Source organism: Budorcas taxicolor, chromosome 1 (genome assembly GCF_023091745.1).
Source record: "Budorcas taxicolor isolate Tak-1 chromosome 1, Takin1.1, whole genome shotgun sequence".
NCBI lineage: Eukaryota > Metazoa > Chordata > Mammalia > Artiodactyla > Bovidae > Budorcas > Budorcas taxicolor.
This window is the reverse complement of record NC_068910.1, coordinates 122,131,513-122,155,420: the sequence shown is the minus strand read 5'-3', so window position 1 is coordinate 122,155,420 and position 23,908 is coordinate 122,131,513. Positions and strand designations below refer to the sequence as shown.

General features: G+C 41.2%; 1 protein-coding gene across 1 annotated transcript in view; it reads left to right on the top strand.

Annotated features, from left to right (window-relative positions):
• The window catches only part of LOC128052468 (cell surface glycoprotein CD200 receptor 1-like), a 114,426-nt gene that overhangs the window by 72,826 nt on the left and 17,692 nt on the right, over positions 1 to 23,908 (top strand). The window contains exons 5-6 of the mRNA XM_052645043.1: positions 18,200 to 18,273; positions 20,684 to 20,761. Coding sequence (XP_052501003.1) covers positions 18,200 to 18,273; positions 20,684 to 20,761 — 152 coding nt within the window. The remainder of the gene's footprint in view (positions 1 to 18,199; positions 18,274 to 20,683; positions 20,762 to 23,908) is intronic.

Below are 23,908 nucleotides of genomic sequence, written 5' to 3'. Positions count from 1 at the left end.
TTGGCCACCTGATGTGAAGACCTGACTCATTTGAATAGACCCTGATCCTGGGAAAGATTGAAGGCGAGAGGAGAAGGGGACGACAGAAGATGAGATGGTTGGATGGCATCACCAACGTGATGGACATGAGTTTGAGTAGTATCCAGGGGCTGGTGATGGACAGGGAGGCCTGGCATGCTGCAGTCCACGGGGTTGCAAAGTCAGACACAACTGAGCAACTGAACTGAACTGAACTGACCATACAACTGAAAGCAATCCCAGATCCAATGCAATCTCTATCAAAATACCGAAGGCATTCTTCACAGAAGTAGAACAAATAATTCTAAAATTTTTATGGAAACACAGAAAGCCTGAATAGCTACAACAGTCTTGAGAAACAAGAACAAAGCTGAGGGTACTACATTCCCTTATTTCAAATTATTCCGTGATGCTACAGTAGTCAAAACAGTATGGTATTGGCACAGAAGCAGACACACGTCAATGAAACAGAATAGACTGGCCAGAAATGAACCCACACTTATATGAGCAACTAATCTATGACAAAAGAGGCAAAAATATATAATGGAAAAGAGACAGACTTTTTAATAAATGATGTTTGAAATCTTGGACAACTTCATGCGTAAGAATCAAACTAAACTACTTTCTCACACCATAGATACATACAAATTCAAATTGATTAAAGACTCAGAGGAACTGGAAATCATAAAACTTCCAGAAGAGGACTTCCCTGGAGGTTGAGTGGTTAAGACCTCTTGCTTCCACTACAGGGGGCACCAGTTTGATCCCTGGTTGAGGAACTAAGATCTTGCACACTGCAGGGCACAGGACACCCCCCCACCCCCTGCCAAATAAAACTTCTGGAAGGAAACATAGGCAGTATGCTCTTTGGTATCAACCTTAGTTAAAAAATTTTTTTGATATATCTCCTTGGGCAAGGGAATTAAAAGCAAAAATAAACAAATACATCAAACTAAAAAGTTTTCACAGAGCTAGAACAAATAATTTCACAATTTGTATAGAAATACAAAAAACCTTGAATAGCCAAAGCAATCTTGAGAAAGAAGAATGGAACTGGAGGAATCAACCTGCCTGACTTCAGGCTCTACTACAAAGCCACAGTCATCAAGACAGTACGGTACTGGCACAAAGACAGAAATATAGATCAATGGAACAAAATAGAAAACCCAGAGATAAATCCATGCACCTATGGACACCTTATCTTTGACAAAGGAGGCAAGAATATACAATGGATTAAAGACAATCTCTTTAACAAGTGGTGCTGCGAAAACTGGTCAACCACTTGTAAAAGAATGAAACTAGAACACTTTCTAACACCACACACAAAAATAAACTCAAAATGGATTAAAGATCTAAATGTAAGACCAGAAACTATAAAACTCCTAGAGGAGAACATAGGCAAAACACTCTCCAACATACATCACAGCAGGATCCTCTATGACCCACCTCCCAGAATACTGGAAATAAAAGCAAAAATAAACAAATGGGACCTAATTAAACTTAAAAGCTTCTGCACAACAAAGGAAACTATAAGCAAGATGAAAAGATAGCCTTCAGAATGGGCGAAAATAATAGCAAACGAAGCAACTGACAAACAACTAATCTCAAAAATATACAAGCAACTTATGCAGCTCAACTCCAGAAAAATAAATGACCCAATCAAAAAATGGGCTAAAGAACTAAACAGACATTTCTCCAAAGAAGACATACAGATGGCTAACAAACACATGAAAAGATGCTCAACATCACTCATTATCAGAGAAATGCAAATCAAAACCACAATGAGGTATCATTTCACGCCAGTCAGAATGGTTGCTATCCAAAAGTCTACAAGCAATAAATGCTGGAAAGGGTGTGGAGAAAAGGAAGCCTTCTTACACTGTTGGTGGGAATGCAGACTAGTACAGCCACTATGGAGAACAGTGTGGAGATTCCTTAAAAAACTGGAAATAGAACTGCTTTATGACCCAGCAATCCCCCTGCTGGGCATACACACCAAGGAAACCAGAATTGAAAGAGACACGTGTACCCCAATGTTATCGCAGCACTGTTTATAATAGATACGACATGGAAGCAACCTAGATGTCCATCAGCAGATGAATGCATAAAAAGCTGTGGTACATATACACAATGGAGTATTACTCAGCCATTAAAAAGAATACATTTGAATCAGTTCTAATGAGGTGGATGAAACTGGAGCTGATTATACAGAGTGAAGTAAGCTGGAAAAAAAAACACACCAATACAGTGTACCAACGCATATATATGGAATTTAGAAAGATGGTAGTGATAACCCTGTATGCGAGACAGCAAGAGACACAGATGTATAGAACAGTCTTTTGGACTCTGTGGGAGAGAGAGAGGGTGGGATGATCTGGGAGAATGGCATTGAAACATGTATAATATCATATATGAAACAAATCACCAGTCCAGGTTCAATGCATGATACTGGATGCTTGGGGCTGGTGCACTGGGATGACCCAGAAGGATGGTACGGGAAGGGAGGAGGAAGGGGGGTTCAGGATGGGGAACATGTGTATACCTGTGGTGGATTCATGTCAATGTATGGCAAAACCAATACAATATAGTAAAGTAATTAACCTCCAATTAAAATAAATAAATTAATATACAAAAAAATTTTGCACAAGAAAGTAAGCTATCAACAAAAAGAAAAGTCTGACTACTGAATATGTGAAGATATTTGCAGACAACATAGCTGGGAAGGGGTTAATATCCAAAATATACAAAGAATTCATACAATGTAACATCACAAAAACAAACAACCCAATTGAAAAATGCGCAGAGGACATGAGAAGACGTTTCTCTAAAGATGACACACAGATGGCTAATAAGAACGTGAAAAGATACTCAATATCACATCATAGATCATCAGGGAAACGCAAGGCAAAACCACAATGAGATACTGCCTCGCACCTATCAGAATGTCTATCATCAAAAAGACAAGAAATAGCATGTTGTCAAGGATGTGGAGAGAAGGGAACACTTGTGCACTGTTGGTGGGAATGTAAATTGATATATCCAACAGGGAAAACAGTATGGAGATTTCTAAAATATTTTAAAATAGAGCTACCATAAGAGTCTGCAATTTTAACCTGAATATTTATCTGAAGAAAACAAAAATAGTAATTCAAAAAGGTATGTGCACCCTTATGTTCACTGCAGCATTATTGACAATAGCCAAAACACAGAAGCAACCTAAGTGCCCATCAGTAGATGAATGGATAAGATGTGTGTGGTATATGGGTGTGTTTATACATGTATATATACACATACAGATTTGTGTGGTATATATACACATATGGTATATATATACTGCAGACATATTTATGTGGGGTGTATATATACATACACACACATATATATATTTATATATACATACACACACACATATATACATACATACAATGGAATACTACTTATCCAATAATAAAGAACAAAATCTTCCCATTTGCAACAACATGGGTGCACCTAGAAGATATTATGTTTGGTGAAATAAATCAAACAGAAAAAGACAAATGCTGTATTTTGTCACTTATATGTGGAATCTAAAAAAAAAAAGAATAAACATAACAAAACAGAGATAGTCATAGATACAGAGAACAAACAGGAGGCTGCCAGAGGGGAGAGGTGAGAGGAAGAGAGAAATAGGTGAGGGAGATTAAGAGATATAAACTTCAGTTGCAAAAGTAAATGAGTCATGAGTATGAAGCGTACAGCGTGAGGAATATAGTCAATAATCATGTGGTATCCTTTTATGGTGATAGATGCAACTAGACATAGTTAAGACTTGATTTAGTGTCTAGGTCAATGATACTCCATTAAAAAACAAGCAACCTTACAGAAAAAGATATCAGATTAGTGGTTATCGAAGGTGGAGGTTATTGCGGGGGAACTGAACGAAGGCAGTCAAAGGTACACTTTCGATTATAAGATAAATAAGTACTAGGGACGCATGTGATGTATAATGTGATAAATATAATTAAAACTGTTGTGTGTTATATATGAAAGGGAGTAAATCCTAAATTCCTATCACAAGAAAAATACTTTTTTTTCTATGTGTTTTATTTGATTTATATGAGATGACTGACATTCACTGCTTTCCAGATGGCGCAGGGGTGAAGAATCCACCTGCCAATGCAGGAGACAGACACAAGAAGCACAGCTTTGTTTCCTGAGTTGGGAAGATTCCCTGGAATAGGAATGGCAACCCACTTCCCAGAGGAACCTGGCAAGCTACACCCCATGGGGTCACAAAGAGTTGGACATTACTGGTGACTGAGCATGCAGGCACGCAGACTAACTGTGGTAATCATTTCATGAGGCATGTAAGTCAGATCATTACGCTGCACACCTTAAATTCATACAGTGCTGTATAATAATTATATCTCAATGAAACTGGAAGAAAAAAAATAAAAGAACAGATGCTCTATGTACTTACCACAGCCCCACTTAATGGAAGCATCCACAGTTGGTAATCACAGGGGAATACAAAGGTAAGGTTCCCACCTGCAACTGTGGAGAACAGGGTTAGAATAAGCATGGTTGAGTTTGAAGAATATAAATAATTGCTATTGTACCTCTGAACCTAGGAAATGCAATTGATCTTTTAAGGCTGTTTCATTCTGTGGTACTTGTTCATGGCTGCTGCCAAGTTCAAGTTCTTTTGAAAAAGAAAGAAAGCTCTACTGAGCCTCTTCCACAAATCACAAATCAAGACACTGAGCTAGGTTCTATCACCCATGTTCTTTCCTAACAACTTCATGAAACTGGCACTGTTTTATTTTGCAAATGGGAGAATGTATCTCATAGAAGTCAAGCAGATTGCCTAACTTCATTGAGCTAGTAAGTGGGTGGCCTGGATGTGAACTCTAGCCTTCTGATACTGACTCAGTGTATATTTGTAGGCTCAAAATCACTGTCGTGTCCGACTCTTTGTGACGCTTTAGACTGTTGCCTGCCAGGCTCCTCTGTCCATGGGATTTTTCAGGCAAGAGTATTAGATGGGTTGCCATTTCCTACTCCAGGAGATCTTCCTGACCCAGGGACTGAACCCACATCTCCTGTGTCTCCTGAATTGCAGGGGGATTCTTTACCCGCTGAGCCATTGTGGCAGCCCCAGTGTATATTCAGGTGTTAGTAAAAAGTAGAGCAATCTTAGTGTGAAAAGTAGGTTTATTTTATTAGGAAACATATGACAAGAGTAAGTATCTTTTTCGAGATTGTAGATATCATATCTTCTGGAAGCCCCTGGTTAAACTGCCTGGGATAAGATTAAGAAGAGGCGCAGAATGTAAAAGTATTTCTACCCACATTTAAAGGGGACATATAGGAGAACAATCTTGGCCTCTGGGAAGGAGGTCAATTGGTCTAGTAGAAGGAGGATCAGGAGATTATAACTGTGGGATTGGGCATATATATGGGTTACGCAGAAATGAGGTCAGTATGTGAATCCATATACATATATGCAGAAATATAATATGCAGAAAAGCAGGTTTTCTCCTAGGAGAAGTTCAGCAAGGATAAGTTAGACCCTCTGTACAGGACAGATTTCAAGCAGGTGGGGCTCAGTATAGGAAAACACAGACCTGGGTTCAATTAGAGCTAAATGTCTTAATTTATAAATAAAGTGATGATGTGGATTTGTCAGAACGGTCCCAGTTTATAAGTGTTGGGTCTTCAACTTGGACAATAAATGTGTATGATTTTTCTGCTTGTAAGGCCCATGATAATCTGGCTCCTCTTTACTTTTTTTTAGCAGCTATTATTTATTGAGTAATTACTGTATGTCAGGTTACAGTAATGTCAGGTAATACTGTATGTCAGGTAATTTTTATAGCTACCCTGCAAGACAGGTTTCATTAGTTCCATTTTATAGATGTGGAAAATGAGGCCTAGAGAGGAGAAGTGATTTGCCTAAGAGATGCAGCCAGCAGGTAAACCTGTTTTACTCACTAAACCAGCAAATTTCCAAAGCCAGCGCTCTGCTGTCTGCACTGAACTGGATTCTGCCTACTGTCTCCTCCTCTGCTGGAGGAGGCAAGACACAATCTGTCTTCCTTCTTCCACATGTTCATTTTTAGTGAATTTGAGAAAGTTGCCTTGTCACCTTTTTTGAGGGGTGGGGGGATAATTTCTTTACAGTCTTGTGGTGGTCTCTACCGTACATCAATGCAAATCAGTCATAATTATATACAATCAGCCATAATTACATATATATCCTCTCCCTCTTAAGCCTCCAACCTCCTCCCTACTATTTGAGTCACATCTCTTGCCCTTCTGCCGTGATCCTCTGTGGCTTTAGCCATATAGAATTATGTTTAAACCCTTGAACTTGTCCTGCTTTCTTTAATCTCTAGGCCCTTGAACTTGCTGTTCCTTTCTCCAAAATCTGTGACCCACCCATATTCACAGTCATCTTCTTTGCTGGGTTCACTTCTACTTGCACTTTGCATCAGGACTTAGCTATCACTTCCTCTTGGAAGTCTTTCCTGCCCCATTCCTCCTCCCCAAGTTTGGATTAGCTATCCTCCTACATGCTTCCATTTCCCCATCCCAGTGTTCATCACAGTTTACTACAACTTTCTTCTTACTGGACCCTAACCTGTAATCTCCATGAGACAAGGTCAAGTAACTTATCATAACTGCATCTCCAGTAAAGACCAGAGTGCCTCATTCACAGGAGGGGCTTCATAAATATTTCTGAATCAAGGCTGAGAGACCCAATTTTCAGAATTGTAGGGTGGGGGGCGGTCAAAGTCAAGGATAGACTAAAGGCCACAGTCGTTTGGGCCAGGATTCAGTTGACTGTGAAATATTGGCTTAAATTTCCCCTTTGGGCCTGTCTCTTCTGGGGCAGGGTGAACCTTTGCAAGGGGACTGAGGAGCCTCATTTAGAGCCATGGAAGCTGGATCCACAGGGCCTGGTTCCAGAGGGAAGAGACAAAGACACTCATCAATAACAATTTGGCACCAAACTGGGGAGACAAAATATAAGATGCCTTCCCTCTCCTACATGCCATGGGGTCTGGCTTCAAACCCATTTTCCCGATGTAGGAGTGGGATGGGGATGGCATATGCTGTAAGGGAGAAATCATGGATGAGGGGAAACTGGCACACAACCTCCTTCTCTGGCATCTGGACACAGTTCTCAAGCCCCAGCCTCTTTTGGTGCTTGTGGTTTTCCTCATCCCAACCTTTGCAATCTAGTCTCTGCCTTTCCCTCCTGTGCCCAAACCCTACCCCCAATATCAGCTTTCAAACTGGCAGTTATTAAATATAGGGTTTATTATCTTTATGATGATGTGTGCACAAGGATGAATTTAAATGACACCCTTCCATGGGCCTCAGAATCTCCTCTGGAGCTGTACTCACAGTCCCTGAGAGAAGAGCTTGCACACATATCTACCAAATCTATCAAACATTGATCATACTTTGTTACCAAACCTCTAAGTTCCTCAATGACTCCCGCCTTAGATGCTTACACTTTGGGTACAAGCAGGTATTGGGCTGTAGGCAACAGAGCCCAGGTAACGTGTTGATAGAGAATAGTCATCAAGAGAAAATATGGACTTAATTTAAAGAATGAATGGAGCGAGTAGTGACATTTCTGGTATTATCCAGGCTATAGAGATATGTCTGACAGTAGGAGAATTTTCCGGACAAGGGACCTTCCCACTCCATTAGGTTGCATCGGCAACCTTCAGCCTCCCAAAACTCCAGGGCCCCGGGTCATCGCAGGCCTGCCTTTCCCCCAGGGGTTCCCCACCTTTTGTCCTGTGCTGACATCTGTCCATCAGCACAGTGGCTCCCACAGGCAGGGACTCTTACTTGGGGTTAGGGAGTGAGTGCTGCATGTTCTCCTAGGGTGTGTGAGTCAGAATCTCCTGGTGAAGCACTTTGAACTGCACCCTTCCACAATGATTCTGATATCCACCCACCTCCAAGGCTTGAGCCTACTGTTTGATAATTACCACAGAGTTTAGGGCTCTGGAGAGCAGAACAGCAGAGACTTCTAAATTAGCCACATGTCTTAGAGCTGTTTCTCCACCCAGCTTGGACAGAAGTCTCCCAGACAGATGATGTCAGTGCAACTAGAGAGGAGACTTGTTAAAATCTGTGCTCTCACTGGCTGAGAAAACTTTTCCCGGAACCCTCAGGGACTGATGGTGGGAATGTAGACTGGCCCAGTCATTCTGGAGAGCAATTTGGCAGTACTTGGTGAAATTAAGAGTGCCTACACCCTGTGACCCAGCCATCCCTCTCTCTTGGGAGGTGTACACTCCCCCGAGAAACTCAGGAACAGGTTCATTTTGGGATGCATATCAGGGTGTTCTATGCACCACTGGGTGTGGGAACTGGTGATGGTGATGGCTAATGCTTGCTGGATGTTTACTGGGCTCTGGCCTTTGCATGTTCTCAGTACTCTACATGAAATAGACAGTCTTACTATTTCTGTTTTAGAAATGAGAACACAGGTATGGGGTGGTGGAGTAAATGGCCGAAGTTCACACCGTTGGTAAGTCAGAATGATGCCAGGTAGTCTGGCTCCCGCATGTGACTCCTAACCATTAAGCTGTATGGTCTATCTCTGTATCCATCATTGGGAAATGACTAGATGAATAGGGAATACTGTTCATCAAGCACGTGGGCAAGTCTTAAAAGCATAGAACTGAGTAAAAAAAAGAAGAAAAAGAATGAACTCCATAGTTCACTGTCATGTATCATATATATTTATATACTTTCCTACATACTTAAAATGTGTACAAAGATGATAGAGCATCATGAAATTTCAAATGTATTAATAGACACCCAAGTACATATTAGTATCTGAGGTGGGGGCAAATAGAAGTCAGATATGAAAAGGAAATGTATTAAATAAATAAGACAAAGCCTAACAAATGGAGAGACGGCCTTGCCCAGAATGGTGATGACTGGGAGCCATGAACTGAGGAGGGGTGTAACTCTGCCCTCTTCTTCTGAGGCTAATATTTCTCCCCTATAATTCCCTTTATGAACGTAGATGCAAAGCTGCATCCCACTCACTCCTGGGAGAATCAGAGCAGGCAAGCTCATCCTCATTCTCTTCCTTGGGGTACCCCCTACCCTGCCCCCCTTAACCCCCTGGGAGCAGCAGAGTCCTAAAACATATGTGTATGCTGCCCAGTGTTTGATTCCACCTTAAGAAGTACGTTTAGCTCCTCCTTTCCCAGAGATGAAAATAGAGGCAACTCAGAGAGGTAGTGACCTGCACTTGCTCTTATGTGCTCATGTTCATGTTCAGTGAAATTGGCACCTTACCCAGCTCATAGTGTAGAGCTTCCACCCTGTGGTTTACAACTTACCCCTGGACATGGTCCTGGAAACCACCAGTTCCCTCTGTAGAAACAGCCGTTATTTCTAAGAATCAAAGGACTTTCAGTGGTTTCGCTTGATGAAGACCTTAAAGTAAGGACTATACATTCAGGGATGACAATACAATTATTTTAATCAAAAATTTTCAGGGTTACATTGGAATAGGGCATTATTGCAAACCTTTTGAGAAAATTATTTATTTGTGTTTCACATATCTCTGGCAATGGCTGATCCTAACAGCTGGGACTGTTAGGACCTGCTCATGGCTCCATGGCAGGCTTGTCTACAAATGAGCACCTCTCGGTCAGTTATTGCTGGAGCATGCCAAAACGTATATTCCAGCATCTCTAAATGAGTTAAAAACAGGCATCGCTCACATTACCATGTATCATGGTTTCCTACACAGATGGAAAATGAATGCATAGTTGATGTTGTAATCAGAAAGACTTCAGAGAACGATTCAACAGGCAAATGCACAGTGACTCTAAAATGTAATTACCTCATTCGTTCTGTTTTCAGAGTCAGGTTAGCATAAGAATTCTTTCAACACCCTGATGGTTTTATTCTCACAACACTTATTTGTAGGTTGCCCCCACTGTCTATCTGACACTAGTAGAAGATACAGCTCTGATCAGAAGACAAACTGGCAATGAAACTGACTGGACAAAGTTATGTAGGGATATACATACAGGACTGTGCAGCTCAAACGGTGGTTTCTGCTTAGACTGGGGCTCTATAAAAGTCAACATTCAAAAAACTAAGATCATGGCATCTAGTCCCATCACTTCATGGCAAATAGATGGGAAAAAGCAAAAACAGTGACAGACTATTTTCTTGGGTTCCAAAATCACTGGAGACAGTGTCTACAGCCCTCCTGGAAATTAAAAGATGCTTGCTCCTTGGAAGGAAAGCTATGAGAAACCTACACAGCGTATTAAAGAGCAGAGACATCACTTTGCCAACAAAGGTTTGTATAGTCAAAGCTATGGTTTTTCTAGTAATTACGTATGGACGTGAGAGTTGAACCATAAAGAAGGCTGAGTGCTGAAGAATTGATGATTTCAAACTGTGATGTTGGAGAAGACTTTTGAGAGTCCTTTGGACAGAAAGGAGATCAAACCAGTCCACCCTAAAGGAAATCAACCCTGAATGTTCATTGGAAGGACTGATGCTGAAGCTCCAATACTTTGGCCACTTGATGCAAAGGGCTGACTCACTGGAAAAAGATCTCAATGCTGTGAAAAATTGAAGGCATGAGCAGAAGGGGATGACAGAAGATGAGATGGTTGGATGGTATCATTGACTCAATGGAGATGAGTTTGAGCAAACTCTGGGAGATAGTGAAGAACTGGGAAGCCTGGCATGCTGCAGTCCATGGGGATGCAAAGAGTTGGACACAACTGAGCGAATGAACAACAATTTCATAAATTATGTGAAACGGCTGTATCAGGATCCTTAGCAAAGAGTGGAAAGGTTTGGAGAGGCAGAGGTGGGGAGGCAAAAAGGCTGAGTAGCAGCCTTCAAGTTGTGAAGTCAGGAAGGAGGAGGAGGGTGAAGTGGGTACGGAAGTGAAGAGGGTGAAGAATAAACCTGAGGAGGGTGTGCCTGAAGGGGAGTGGATGGATAGCATAGAAGGTGGGGATGATCAGGCTTGGCCTTAGATTGTGAGACTGAACTGCAGCATGGCTAAAAGTGGGTCTCACACTGATGTCTATCGACTGTGGATCTGAAAGCCTGCACCCATAGCACTCTGGGAGAGGCCATTTGGATGCGTGTTCCCAGTTCTCTCTACCATCCAGACACAGAAAGGGGTCTGCTATGTGGCAGAGCACATTTCCATGGAAGCAGTTCTTGTGATGCTCAAATTGTGGCAGTTCACTGAAAGATGTCCCGAATGCTCAGAATACCCCCCTCCCTGAGCCCACTTATACGGCTCTCTGAGGTGACTTGGGGAGCCAGGCTGGGGGAAGAGTGGACATTCCTTTAAAATAATCCTCCATAGTATAAAATGGCTATGCACAAAGACAGGTACAAAGTCCCATCCCTGGGTGCCTGCAATCTAGTCTAGATCAGGAGACACGGATGTAGACAGGAGGCTCCTGAGAAAACCAACCCCATGTTTGTCTGACATTTTCCACTTTTATTTAATTTTATACCATGACCTCATCTAATCCCTAGAAGGAATCCTTGTAAAGTCAGGAAGGCAGGTACAGTGGGGTCTGTTTTATTGTTGTACAAGCTAACATCCAGAGAGGCCAAATACTTGCCGAAATTAGTTTAGGTAAATGATGATAGGCCCAAGACTGGAATTCGAGTCTCCATATTTCTAGACTAGTGTTATCCTACTGGACCTTGTTGCCTCCATAACAAGGGTCACTAACATTTAAATCAAGGCCTCTTGATAACTCTTTCAGTGTCAAGCATTTGCTGGAAGTTAGGGAATAAATGGATACTACTGTCCTCAGGATATAGTCTAGTGGACAAGATAGGAATATTAAAACCCTTTTACTGAAATATACGTACAGGAAATGCAGAAATTGCCAAGTGTTCAGCTCAGTGAACTATCACAAAGTGAACACACCCTTGAAATCACCACCTAGATTAAGAAACAGAACGATAGAGGCACTCCAGCAGCCAGCCCTCTTTGTGCCCCTGGGACTGAAGTGCTAACAGTATGTCACAAGGTAGATCAAAATTAAGGCAAACAGTTGTGGAAATTAAACTTCCAGATGGTAATAAAAGAAGCAAAGGTCACTGGCGGAGGTTTCCCAGCTGAGGTGCCCTGAACAGCCACCTTAGTGCAGGTAAATTACAGGAAAGCATCCTAGGTAGGGGATCAGAGATGCAATGGCAGGAGAGAATTTCAAAGAAAGGGAAGAAGTGGTCTCTTACCCCATAGGAAGAGGAAGGGTGCTGGGGAGGGTTTGAGCAGCCCATGCAGCTGACAAGACCCAGCGAGCCGCTGCAGCCGCCTACCCACTGATACCATACCAGTGCTGTCTCCACAGCTGCGTGCTTTTCAGTTCCCCTCTCCCCAGAACTCTTAACCTTATTCTCACACTCTGTGAGGTTTCCATGTTGGCAAGAAAGCTGGAAAAATGTCAAGCATACCCAGATGAGGAGACTTAGAAGAGATGCTTGTGGCTTTAGCTCAGCTGCCTGGACTACAGCCTTTCTAAGGTACCGTCTGAGATCAAACATGGGGTGAAGGAGCCACACAAGCACACATCTTGCACAATTTAGAGAGAATTGTGCAGTGGATGTGTTTTGACTGGACTCTTCTTTAGGAGAGACCATTGACAGTGTTTGTAGAACAAGTGATATAGGTGATTAAGAACACTAAACTTTTGGTTTTCTCATGTTTGGATTATAATTGTTTATTATCTAACTTAAAAAGGGGGATTTGTCTATCTATGAAGTTATTCATTTAAATATTTCAAAGTGGGGACACTAAAATAGGATGCTATGTTAAAGAATAGCTGGATTGATCACCCTTTCATTAACTGATTACACCAGCCCAGGAAAGAATCAAAAGTGTCGGGGTGTTCTTGATCTTCTTCATGAGGACATTCATCGGGACTGCTATTTTCCAAGAAGACTCCTTCAGACATACAGTAGAGTCTACGGCAGCTATGTCAAGGGCAGCAATTGGGGAGTTTTCAGGCATTTAGAAGAGTGATGTTAGGCATAGAAAAACCGTGTATGTGGGTGTGGTATGGAGTGGTGCTTGTGTGAACTGCAAAGGATCACCCTATTTCTGGTATCTGCCCAAGCATCCACCTTTCTCCATCACAACCCTACCTTCCCAATCGGCTTCTTTCAAGCCTCTAGTTGTCAGTCCACTCTCAAGCCAGGTTCCTATCTCAATGGTTCTGTTTTCTTTCTAATGCTTCCCTGGTGGTTTAGCAGTAAAGAATCTGCCTGCAGTGCAGGAGATGCAAGAGATGTGGGTTCAATCCCTGGGTTGGGACAGTCCCCTGGAGTAGGAAATGCCACTTTAAAAAAAAAACAAAACTGTTTCTGATTGTGATCAGGGAGAAAATGTTTGCCTTACAAAGACACACAGACACACACATTTTAAAAAGCCCCTTTGAAAATCTACCTGTATCATCTATTGTATACTTTGATGTTTTCCTTTATTCTATTCTTTCACTTAAAAAATGCTGAATTCCACCCATCAAACTAATTTTCACAATCTATGGCTTTTCATAAAGAATCACTCCATCTCAGTTCAGGAAAGTTATTAATAAATAAGGTAGATTTTTGTTTTGCTTTGCTTTGCTTTTTGATAAGCATTAAGGTTTCACCACTGCCTTAGATTTTAAAATTTTACCCCTGAGGTTCATAAAGCTCTCTCAGCAGCCCGGATAAAAAAGAGAGCTTCTATGTAGACCCTCCATTTTCTCTCACCTATGAGAGAAAAGACTCTTGGGCCCTGCCCTGCACACTGTGTGAGAGAGACTTGCAAGAGCAGAGGGTGTTATTCCAAAGTACACAGAAGTCAGAGAAGAGGGTGCAATGGACATGAGATGCAATAGCTCTTCCAATACTTAATTCTAATTACTTTAGCATGTGGACAAAATACCATAGGGCAGCTTCCTATTTGTAACAAAAGCGTGCTATGATGAAGCGGATCCAAGAAAGTTTGGGAAGAGAGCGACAAAAACAGAGAAGTTGGGTTTGACCTCAAAACTCATCTTCACAATTTTATTTTTAACTAGTCTCAGTTCTGGACTACCTTCTCATTGCTATCATCTTCACATGTAAATTGAGCAGTCAGGTCTTCCTGCTACTTGAAAAGGTCATCCAAGAAGTCATTTGCCTAGACTAACACTTGCCCTCTGAGAAAAACTCACCAATATGAACACACTAGAGGAAAAGGAAGCACATGTGCCTTAACCAAAATGGTACATGATAATTTGCTCAAATGAAACCACCACCTTCCGCTCCTCTCTACGTCTCTTTCAAGTACTTCTTGCTTGCACTTACAGCTTGATCTTTTAAAAAGTTTTATTCTCTGTGGACTAGTTTGGACCTCAAGATACAATAAGGAGAGGGATGTTGATAGCCTGTTCCAATTTTCTGCAGGATAATTTTTGATAAAGGAAATCATTCCTTGCGGCCCAAGACTTACTGATTTTCCCTTAGACACAAGAGATTGAAAGCAAAGGTCCCAGACAGGTCTAAGGAACAGATACTCTGTGGGCCGAATAATCAAATCTGAGGGCATGAAAGCATCTGAAAAGTGTTGCAAGAAAACTAAGCATTTGAAAAGATATATTGTCAAGAGTTACTAAGTAACTAAAGCTGCAGTGCCACATGCATAAGAATGCTCCTCCTGTGGCTTTAAGTATAATGATGGTGTCTGGAACATACCCTAGATGGGAAAAGTAGTCAGAGTCTGGCTAAGTCCCCCATATTCTCATGACTTTTCCTGGGGATAAACCATCCTAAGTAAAGAAATCTTCACAATTTGGAAGCCTTTTGCATATATGAGAGAAGGGCAAAAAAAGAATTGTAAGGGAGACTGTGAAGAGCATAGATAGATTTACTCTAGGGGGAAGCAATGCATTGCTGTAGAAAGAATGATAACTATAAGGCAATTTCCCATCTGGCGTAACGCTGCCCTGGATTTCCCACAACTATTCTAAGGATATAAACATCTAGTGAATTTGTGTCCTTAAACCGAATGCGACCAACCAATTAAGCACGTATGAGAACCAGAATAACTGGTCATGACAACAGCAGGGAGAATCAACCAGGAGGCCACACTCCTCTTATGTCTGAAAATGTAATTTTAAATTGGAATCTGAATCAAGATCTTGCTTGTGGGTTCATTCATCCTGATACCTCTCTCTGAAACACCTAGCCTTGGCTGACTGCTTTGGCAAGCTGGGGCTTGAATCAGGCCAGACGTTTACTTAACTCAAATGATTCTCTCATTCATGTTCATTCACTCATATTCTCTCCCTCTTCCCATCTCTTCCCAGCCCCCCACTCCCACCCCTGCCTCTCTTTCTCTTGTTGCAAAGCTTAAACCAAGAAGTCCCAGGCTCTCATCTCAGTTATGGCCCATGCCAGCAGAACTGTGGCAGAACACACTGCTTTCCTTAAGTCTTGCTTTTAAGATTTACTCTTCCAGAATTATAAGTTAAACCTTTTCTAATGTTTCCTGCAAAATTGAGGAGCATGCATCCATAAAGGTATAAATTATTATTTCTTCTCTTCTGTTCACACAAACACTCTTTTTCAGAAGTTGCTACATTAAGAAAACATTGAACAGCATCTGCTTATATCAATAAAATTGCACAGTCTTCCTGAAATGAAGGTTCAAAATAACAGGAAGAAAAATACACCAAATGTCGTACCTGAGGTAACAGAATGAAATATGGAATGGAATTAAAAGCATTTAGCACTTCTTTATTTTTAAAACAATTTGTTTGGTGACCTTACAAATTCTGGTGGTTTAGGGTCTTGGCTTAGTGCATTAATCCTGAAATCCCTATTGATAGAAAATGCTACTGAAATGGGGAGACTTCTTGATAAGGAGAGAATGGATAGCCATATGGGAACTGGTCCTTGTTTTTAGGGGTTTGTTAGCTTTATGAGAAGAAATACTGAAAATAACAATTTTTCTATAGAGCTCATTTATTGAGCCCCCTCTTTGGATTCTTCGAAATTCTTCAAACATAATGCCTTTTGGGAATTATTTACAATGTTGATTACTTAATAGAGTGAATGGTTTTTCTGAGCTCCACATTCCTATAAGAGTGGCCACAGCAATCAGAGAGTTGAAATTGGCCAAAGTTCTGATACCTACCACACAAAATCCTTTCAAAGGGTCAAGTTTGACAAGTCTTAACTCTGCTCATTTCCTGTAATGTGATCTCTCTGTGACATTACTGTGAGTCCACACCAAAGTCAAAGGAAACGACGGCATTTCCTTTAACTGTGAGCGGGATTTTAGGCGACTTTTTGTTGTTGTCACTCCAGCACTCTTGCCTGGAAAATCCCACGGACGGAGGAGCCTGGTGGGCTGCAGTCCACGGGGTCGCTAAGAGTCGGACACGACTGAGCGACTTCACTTTCACTTTTCACTTTCATGCACTGGAGAAGGAAATAGCAACCCCCCTCAGTGTTCTTGCCTGGAGAATCCCAGGGATGGGGGAGCCTGGTGGGGTGCCATCTCTGGGGTCGCACAGAGTCGGACACAACTGAAGCGACTTAGCAGCAGCAGCAGCAAAACTACTCATATATGCTAACTACATTTCCAAGAGGATGATGGCATAATGTCTGCTACTGCACTTGTACCCCACTAGTGACCTGGACAGTTACTTGTATACCTGTTAGTAGATTCCAGTTAGGTGTGCAGTAAGAGGTTACTTAAAAAAACAAGTTTTTTAAGTTGGTAACTTAAAAACAAGTTATCAACTCCTAACTTCTTTTCACTCAGTAGAAAATCCATAAGCATTTTCTTACTTAAATTAATTTAAACTCTGGTATTCTACTCAGCTCCAGCCTATAGCAAGATCAAGATAATTCACATTCAAAGGCATAGGACACAAGGGATCTGTAGTGGGGTGAAACCTGCCCACACGCCACCAAAAAAGATATGTATATGTCTTTATCCCTATACCCTGTGAATATGATTTTATTTGGAAAAGAAGTCTTTGCAGATGTTATTATTTTAACAGTTTTAAATATTAGATATATAAATATATATTTAAATATAGATATTATCCTGAATTATCTGGGTGGGCTCCAAATTCAGTAACAAGTGTTCTATGAAAAACACAGAGGACAGACATGCACAGTGGAGAAGGTGATGTGAAGGCAGGGGCAGAGACTGGAGGGGTATCTACAAGTCAAGAACACTGACAACTGCTGGTGGCCACCAGAACCTAGTAGAGAGACCTGGACCTGATTCCCTCTCAGAGCCTCCAGAAGAAATCAGTGCTGCTAACACTTGGATTTCATACTATCCCCTCCACGACTGTCAGAGAAAGAACGTCCATTGCTTTCAGCCAGTAAGTTTGTGATAATTATTTATAGAAGCCACAGGAATCAAACACATGATCTCCAGAAAGTTCAGAAAAAGAAGAGTATTTATTTCTCAAAGGTTGAACATCCCTGCTGTTCTCACCTTAAAGTATGAATAAGAAAGCAAGCCAACAGGAACTGGCCATAGAGTCTCACCTCCCATGCGATACTATATTGCAAAGTTCACCCAGCAAGGACTTCCTACTCTGAGTTCTGGTCTGGCTTCTCCTGGGGCAAGTTACTCTTTCTGTCTAGACTTCAATTACCTTGTTACAAAATAGAGGTGCTCTTGTTGCACACGGTGGACCTCACAGATGTGTCTTAAGCAGGGTGGAGGGGCATGAGTTACTAGAATGGGTATTTGTGAGAAGGAATGACTTGAGTGGCACGATGTGAAGCCTGGCTAGTAAAGCACCGAACAGCAGACGACATCTAGGTTTAGTAATAGTCTCCTACCAGTAGATTTGTGGCTCCTATGTAATTTTGAAGAGGGGGCTTTTGCTCACTTATTTTCCACATAGATCCAGACCAAAGCTTATATATCATTACATTTATAACAGTCTTCAGCTGACAACACAGCTGTGTCAGCTAGAGTGCTTGCAGCTGAGTCAATATAAATTGTAACCAAGAATACTGTAAGCCAGAAAAATGGTCCACTCTAAAAGAACATTAGTCTCAAGGGAGGCCACCTGGGGCCTTGAGTTTTCACATGGAAGTTAAGCGCTTTCTCTTGGGCCCTATGAATTGAGCCACCCTTGCTGTTCCACAGCCAGTTTGTGCCCAGCCAGCTGCAGTGTGAGGTCAAAGGGATGCTGCAGAGCCTCCCCTTGCTCATCCTAAAGGGTGAGGCTCAGGAGCACCCAGGACAGGCACAGGAGCCTGCCCTTGAGGGCCCACAACAGGTGATCCTGAGTCCCCATGAGAACCCTGTTCCAGTCCTTGCCTGGGTGCCAGGGAGTTGAAATTGGACTGAACGACACTTCCTTGATCACCCAGTTTATGGACAGTCTGGGAACAGAATTTAGATTTCTGAGGGATATGCTCCACAGAGCATTTGTGGAAAACGAGTCTGTGAGGCAGGCAAAACCCATCCCACAAAGCCGCTCCCAGTCTAGGATCTAACGGCTGTTATGGTTAGAATCTTGGCTTTGTCTTTATTCATCGAAGGACATTACTTTTCTCAGCTTCAGTTTCTCATTTGTAAAATAATTCCACCTAACACATGGCATTGTTGTAAATATTAAATCCTTATATAACTGTGCCTTGACTTCTAATATATGGAACAATTCTCAGAGCTTTCTGGAATGCTAACCTGGGTTATATTTCTCAATTTGACTGGAATTAAAACGTCCAATTTTTTCTTAGATCAACTGACTAATTTCTTGTCAACACATATTGTTGCTACACGCAACTACAATATACATATTATTTTCAAGTACACATGGTACATCACTAAGAGAAATTTGGACCTAAATAGAGATGTAGGCTTCCTCAGTGGATCAAATGGTAAAGAATCTACCGTCAGTGCAGGAGATTGGAGTTCGATCCCTGGGTTGGGACAATACCCTGGAGAAGGGAATGGCTACCCACTCCAGTATTCTTGCCTGCAGAATTTCATGGACAGAGGAGCCTGGCAGGCTACAGTCCATGGGGTCACAGAGCTGGACATGACTGAGCAACTAACAAATAGAGATGTATACCATGATTATGATTTAGAAGATTGAAATCAGTAAGCTTTCATATACCCCCAAATTTGCCAATGGAAGACCAATAAAAATTCTACAAAACTTTTTTGTAGAAACTGGAGACCTAATTCAAAATTATATATGGAAGTGCAAAAGAACTAAAATAACCTAAGCAATTTATTAAAAGAGAGCACAAAGTTGGGGGACTGACCCTACTTGATTTCAAGACTTACTATAAAGCTGCAGTAATCAAGACAATTTGGCATTGACTAATATAGATATGGAGCAGAATAATCTGGAAATAGACACACATACATGGTTGATTGCTTTATTACAAAGGTGCCAAGGGGATTTACTGAGGAAAAAAATCTTTTCAAAAAATTGGTGCTGAATATCAGTAAAAGAAAAAATAATAAACATCAATCTTTACCTCATGACATACACAAAAATAAACCTGAAATGAATCAAAGGCCTAAATATAAAATCTAAAGTTATACAACATCAAGAAGAAACACAGGAGAAAAGTTCTGCTACCTTGGAGCATGCAAAGATTTCTCAGACTGACTTCAAAGAGCATAAACAATGAAAAAATTATAAAATTAGACTTCATCAAAATTTAAAACATTTGCTCTTAAAAAGAAAGCAAAAAGACAAGCCATGGGATGTAGTGTTTACAACATATATATCTAATGAAGGGGAACAGATTTTGCTACACCCCAAATATGCCTTTTTTGTCACAACACTGAGTATTCTAAGCTGGTTATCTAAGAAAAAAGAGATATAAGTGAAGCTCTGGAAACTGAGAAATTGCCCTTTCCTAAGAACTAGGAAGAGGAGGAAATCTACATTTGTAGAAAGTGTTACCAATGGAGAAGGTATGAGTTTAAATTCTACCTTGTTTACTATGCTTTTCCTGGTTCAGTTCAGTTCAGTTCAGTCACTCAGTCATGTCCGACTCTTTGTGACCCCATGAATCACGCCAGGCCTCCCTGTCCATCACCATCTCCCGGAGTTCACTCAGACTCACGTCCATCGAGTCCGTGATGTCATCCAGCTATCTCATCCTCTGTCGTCCCCTTCTCCTCCTGCCCCCAATCCCTCCCAGCATCAGAGTCTTTTCCAATGAGTCAACTCTTTGCATGAGGTGGCCAAAGTACTGGTAATCTTCCATAATTACCTCCCTACCCCCAATATCTTTTTTTCTTTAGCTGAAGATGGCATTTACAGTGTTGGCTTCAACCATTTTGGAGAGTTACTCAGTTTTCCTGGGTCTCTTCCACATACATAAGTATATATGCTATTAAACTTTCATTTTTCTCCTGTTAATGCCTTATGTTAATTTCTCTTCCTTACTGATCCCTCACAGAGGCACAGCTCCTGACCAAATGCCCTTTTTCCCCCATTCTACCCGGGTACATGGAGGTCATTCTTACAGCTTTGGTTGTACAGGAATTCTTGTGCCAGTTTCCAGTTAGTTTTCCATGAGAATTATTCAACATGATGTGTTTGTTGGGGGATGAGTGCCATGTACTCCTATTCTGCTATCTTAAGCCCCTTCTTGAGTTAAGTTTTATTCAGGAATCTTACTGAAGATTGTAACCTGGAAGACAGCCGCTCAAAGGGCTCAGAGAAACAGCTCTTAAGAGGTAAGGGAGAAGCCAAGATATATAGGAGTTTGGGGCTGGCTGGAACAAAAAAATGTAGTTGCACATAAAAAGATTACTGCTTATCACAAGAACAAACATCTCAAATTAATGATTTTCTTTTTTACATACAGAAAGACTCAAGAATCTGGGCTCACTGAAATTATCCCTTAACTATGGATCTTAATTATCTAGGGCCAGTATCTAAAGCATAGCATGCTTTCTGTTTTTCTCCATCCTAAATTCTCCTCAGGGTGTACTGTCAATGGCAGCTGCAGTGTCTAATGATTTGAAGAACTGGGATGGTAGACAATATTTTTTGTTTACTGTAATGGCAGGCAACATTCCTTGTCCACAGTTGCTAGAGCACTTTGCTAGGGGATGATGGTGCTGCTGTTGACTAGCAAGATGATCTCCTTTCCAAGGCCAATTTACATTCCTACCAACAGTACCTAAGAGTTTCCTTTTCTCCATATCCTCACCAGCACTTGTCATTTGTTGTCTTTTTACAAAAACCATTCTAATAGGTAGGAGGCAATATCTCATCTTAGTTTTGATTTGCATTTCCTTGATGCTTAGTGATGTTGAACATCTTTTCATGTGTCTCCTGGCCATCTGTATGTCTTTTCAAGAAAAATGTATGTTCAGATTCTTTGCCCACTAAAGAATTTTAATAGTATTTATTAATGTATTAAAAAATAACAGTTGCAAACCCATTACATGTTTAAGTGAATGACACATTTCAATTAAGAACAAATATTCCCTAAGGAAAAAAAAGGAATGGTAAAATGGCATTCTTTTATATCTTTGAAAATCTCTGATTTAATAGAAGACAGGTGGATTCTCACATCTGCTTCAGCACTCAAACTATTGTGAAATGATGTTTCAGTTGAAGCTTATGAAAAAAATATGGTTTCTTAGGGATATGTAGTTGGAAATAGTCAACCTCATGAGACCCCTGAAATATAATCTTACGAACTTCCAGGACTCCTCAGTCCTCTCTCTGAGATTCCCTATTCTAATGTTATGACTTCCACATCATCATTTTGGACTTCTCATGCTGACCAGGAAAAGGCGATAGCACCCCACTCCAGTACTCTTGCCTGGAAAATCCCATGGCCGAAAGAGCCTGGTAGGCTGCAGTTAATGGGGTCGTGAAGAGTCAGACATGACTGAGCAACTTCACTTTCACTTTTCACTTTCACGCACTGGAGAAGGAAATGGCAACCCACACCAGTGTTCTTGCCTGGAGAATCCCAGGGACGGGGGAGCCTGGTGGGCTGCCGTCTCTGGGGTCGCACAGAGTCGGACACGACTGAAGCGACTTAGCAGCAGCAGCTTAGCAGCATGCTGACCAACCTGCAAAAAATGAGTTCTATAATGGCAGGGGTAACTGGTCCTGATTACCATCCAGAGATAGGAGATATAGCTCATACTAATTCTAGCAGAGAGGAAAATATTCTAGAACTCAAGAAATCCAATGGATCACTTTTTATTGATTTCATATATGGTGATAATCTTAAATAGGCAATTTAAGCAGTGTCGACGTCTAACAAAAGTGTGGTTAGACTCAGACCCCTTAGTGATGAAGTTCTAGGCTACCACATCAAGCAACCAAGACAAGCCAAATTGCTTAACAAGTAGTAGAGAATGGAGATGATGATTATTAACAACAACTTTGGGACCAACTGTACCAGTGGAGTCTGTATCTTGCCCTATCAACCTAGTGTTGTCTTTTTCAAATCTGTAAGCTCTAATGAATCACCTTCTTGAGGAATCAGTGATGGGACTGAGTCAATTTAACACAGGACCCAAGGGAATCCAAGTCGTGCAAAGGGTAGACTACAGCAGACACTGCTGGAACCCAGCCCATGTACCCTCAGTATGCATCAGTTTGTTATGTACTGATTGATTTCTCCTTCAAGCCCCTGAGTCTCAAGTCACTGAGATCCATACAAGTGGAACACTGGAAGTGTTTGGAGAAGATAATGCCCTGGAGCATCCCTCAAACAATGGTGGAGTCAATGAATAAATACCCCAGCTCCTTATGCCTTGGTTGAGAAAACTCTGAGGTCCCCCGCGGGATAAGCTCCAGCTGACACAGTATAAATTGCTTATTATCAAACCCTATATTGCTTTTCTCCTTTCCCTGTTTCACTTCCCTATTGCCCTACCTGTGATTCATTTGATATGACCTCAAATAAATAGAATCCAACTTAAAGACAACTTCCTATCCACTGAAACATATCTGAAACTTTTCTGACCTGGGTATTATTACATCAGTAATTCTAAGTAATTGTTACATACATTCTAGTGAAAGAGTTCACAATACGCTACTCCTTCTACATAATGGTTTGAAGTGACAGCAGCCCTAAAGTTAATAAATTAATGTGATGTGGAAACGGAAAGCAGTGGGTGGCTCAATGGGTGACTAAATGGGTGGAGAAGGTATTCTGGAACAGGAGGGACTTTCTCATTCTGTTTTGGGTAGGAGTGACCTTGACATGTGGATGGGTTACTTCTCGAAATACTTCTCTTTTTTATTTTTGGTCATCTTTAAGTGCTAATGTGTTAGCATGCTGAATGTGTTTAACAATTTTTAGAGTTTATTGAAAAAATAAAATTGTTTTCACTGACAGTCCACATTTGGTCTCAAAGATATGTTTTTATTTGTTTCTTCCTATGACATTCTCTTCTTATACAGAAATGTATATTTGAACCTCAACTAGAATTCTTTAAGGGCAAGAATAAAATAAATAGTCTGTAGTATTGTACCTATTCTTCTGGGTAAAAGTGTATGTTTGGATTGGCCTAAGGAAAAAAATAAATGGAAAATGGTTTGTAGAATTGTAGTTAAAAGATAGATTTGAAAGTTCAAAATAACCACTAAATATGCATTTCTGTGGAGGAGGAAATTGCAACCCACTCCAGTATTCTTGCCTGGAGAATCCCAGGGATGGGGAAGCCTGGTGGGCTGCCATCTCTGGGGTCGCACAGAGTCGGACACGACTGAAGCCACTTAGCAGCAGCAGCAGCCAGTATTCTTGCCTGGAGAATCCTATGGACCGAGCAGCCTGGCAGATTACAGCTCATGGAGTCACAAAGAGTCAGACATGATTGAGCAACTGAGCATGTATGCATGCATGCATT